Source organism: Limulus polyphemus, unplaced genomic scaffold (assembly GCF_000517525.1).
Source record: "Limulus polyphemus unplaced genomic scaffold, Limulus_polyphemus-2.1.2 Scaffold215, whole genome shotgun sequence".
NCBI classification, from domain to species: domain Eukaryota; kingdom Metazoa; phylum Arthropoda; class Merostomata; order Xiphosura; family Limulidae; genus Limulus; species Limulus polyphemus.
Genome location: NW_013665825.1, coordinates 446,494 through 449,188, shown reverse-complemented (window position 1 = coordinate 449,188; position 2,695 = coordinate 446,494). Strand labels below are relative to the sequence as shown.

The window sequence follows — 2,695 nt, the reverse complement described above, 5'->3', positions numbered from 1 at the left end:
ATTAACACCACTAAATCTACATGTTTTTTTTTAATACCATGCAGAGCTAATACGCGATGGTGTTAAATATCTCGGACATATGTATATATAACTCATAATACAGCAAGCTCCGGTCTGTTGAAATATTTATAATCACGTGACTATATGAGTGACGATCCTTGGACCAATGAGCACTTGCAAGGCGGTACTAAACATGTTAAAGATTGAGAGAAACTTATAGCGGGAGCAGGCAGCAGTGGCCGTTGTGAACTCGCGCCGTTCTGACGCCGTACTCCAACGAGAACGTGTGTTGGTTACCCCATATGATGTGTGTACATGCTGGGGTTTAGTAGCAGTGTCTGGGACGTGGCTAAACCCAAGCAGACTGAATGTCGAACTGTGCCATACCGCTCCTACTATACTATCCCGCAAGGCCTCGTAGTTTTCGAATGGGTCGACATTAGATACTACTCAACTTACCATACTGAACAATAGGTTATCGTACGCTTTGAATTAGTGGCCCCGAAGAGCAACAAAACAAAACTGGTAGTTAAAATCGTGGAACTTAATAATCCTTCGAGTTTTGTAAAATATGACCAAAATTCCAACCGCAAAGATTTCGCCTTCTAAGGCAGGCGAGGCCGCCGGCATGGGCGAAGCACAGGCGCTCAGTAAGTTTATCTTTTACTATTACACTTATAATTTGTGTAAATACCTAACTTAAATTAAATATATATATATATATATATATTATACCTTGAAGAAACATACATAAGCGATGTTGTGATGATAAATCCCGGATATATTAACTAGAATCAATTTCATACAAGATTTCTTGTAAAGGATACGATTTCAGGTAATCTAATAATAAGACAAGTGGGTAGGCCTAATTTTAAATAATAAAAAAAAAACGTGCAGAACACCTGGCATACGGTAATTATTCCAGTGGGTGCTGGTTTCGTTTCGTCGGTTTCAAATGTACAATATAGTTTCGATTGTAAAATTGTAATATTTTATTTTTTTCATACTTAATAGAATAGAAAGTCCAGAAACACCTACCATGTGGTTAGCATTGCTGAACATAGAGAGAGGCTCTGTAGGAAACAAATCGGTTTTTCAGACTCGGAAATCGTCTGACATGTGCGGCTATCGCTCATAAGGGGTATTTATAATGGATGCGATATATCTTGTGTTATTCTTTACCACAATATTCAAATTTGTATCGATCTCTAATGATTTTGGTAGTTAAACGTTTTTTCCCTTTTTTTATTGTATGTTCGTTCGTTTGTTTGTTTATTATTAAGCACAAAGCTACATAATTGGCTACTTGTGCTGTGACCACCACGGGTATCGAAACTCGTTGTTTAACGTTAAAATTCTTCAGATTTGTCGCTGAAGCACTGACCTGGTGTTGATGAGTTTTAAAACCCATTCTTTGTCAAATACTTTGAATGACAAAACTCTTTAGCAATCGAACAACTAGGGCCAGGTGTGGACTATGGTGTATCCTACCTGCACTATAAATCCGAGGGTTAAGATTTCGCGTGTCCCGTTGCCATAAAATGCGCTCCCCCACTTTAGGACCGTGGGTGCTCTATAAAAATGTCTCCGAAATCCAGCAATTCGTTCAGGCAAGAGTAGCCCGAAAATTTCCGATAACTGCTGTTGGCTATCTGTTCGTGTTCTGTGTCAAGGTGGTAGGTGACCTAGGAGGAGTCAGGTGCAAGTATGACCTCTTCCTCCTTTGAAAAACTGCTTTCCATCTATAGTCTATCACCTCAAAATTAGGGTCGGTTGTACACATACACACAGCCCTGTTGTAGGTTTGCATGAAAACTTTAAAACAAACAAGTCGAACATCTATCACCTCAAAATTAGGGACGGTTGTACACATACATACATACATACATACATACAGCCCTGGTGTAGGTTTGCATGAAAACTTTAAAACAAACAAGTTGAACAGCAAAAAATTTTGTGAAGAAGGTTGTGTCAGGTTAGTTATGGTTATATTAGGTTTTAAAATAAATCATTTTAATTGGTTCTACAGATTTAGTTATGGTTATATTAGGTTTTAAAATAAATCATTTTAATTGGTTCTACAGATTTAGTTATGGTTATATTAGGTTTTAAAATAAATCATTTTAATTGGTTCTACAGATTTAGTTATGGTTATATTAGGTTTTAAAATAAATCATTTTAATTGGTTCTACAGATTTAGTTACGCTTAATATTTTGGGTAGGTTTGGGGTGCTTTGGGTTTTTTTTGCATGTTTAGATATAGACATAGTAATAAAATAAAAATAAAACCTACTCCATTGGATATTCTAAATTCTTCTTTGCCCATATAATATTCTACTTACTACATGCCGCTGCTCTCGTATGCACGTGCTCTTTCTATGTAAATTAGCTTCAGCTTAATCTAAAATTGACGGAGCACTCGTACAGAAAAACGTAAAAAAAAACTCCATATTTTGCTCAACAAGTAAAAAGTCTTGCAATAACCTATTACTTATTTCCTCCGGAAATTCAAATTGTAAAGAGTAATTTTTTAACTTCTTATATAAATAAATTCAAATAAAGGCTCATCTTATATTACCCTCATCTATTAATTTTAAAGAAAATACCTATTATTGTACTTTCAACTAATAAGAATGTAGAATAATATGTTAAGCCTTGTTACCGCTTTTCCTTTAATTCATTCTTTAAAGATGTT

The 2,695-nt window shown here is 35.5% G+C and overlaps 1 protein-coding gene across 4 annotated transcripts in view; it reads left to right on the top strand.

Moving 5' to 3' along the window:
* Window positions 1-278: 278 nt before the first annotated feature.
* The window catches only part of LOC106478479 (insulin gene enhancer protein ISL-1-like), a 57,890-nt gene continuing 55,473 nt past the window's right edge, over window positions 279-2,695 (top strand). For all 4 annotated transcript variants that reach the window (XM_013939025.2, XM_022382082.1, XM_022382081.1 and 1 more), the window contains exon 1: window positions 279-650. In XM_013939025.2, the coding sequence (XP_013794479.1) occupies window positions 572-650 (79 nt within the window). In that variant the 5' untranslated portion in view covers window positions 279-571. The remainder of the gene's footprint in view (window positions 651-2,695) is intronic.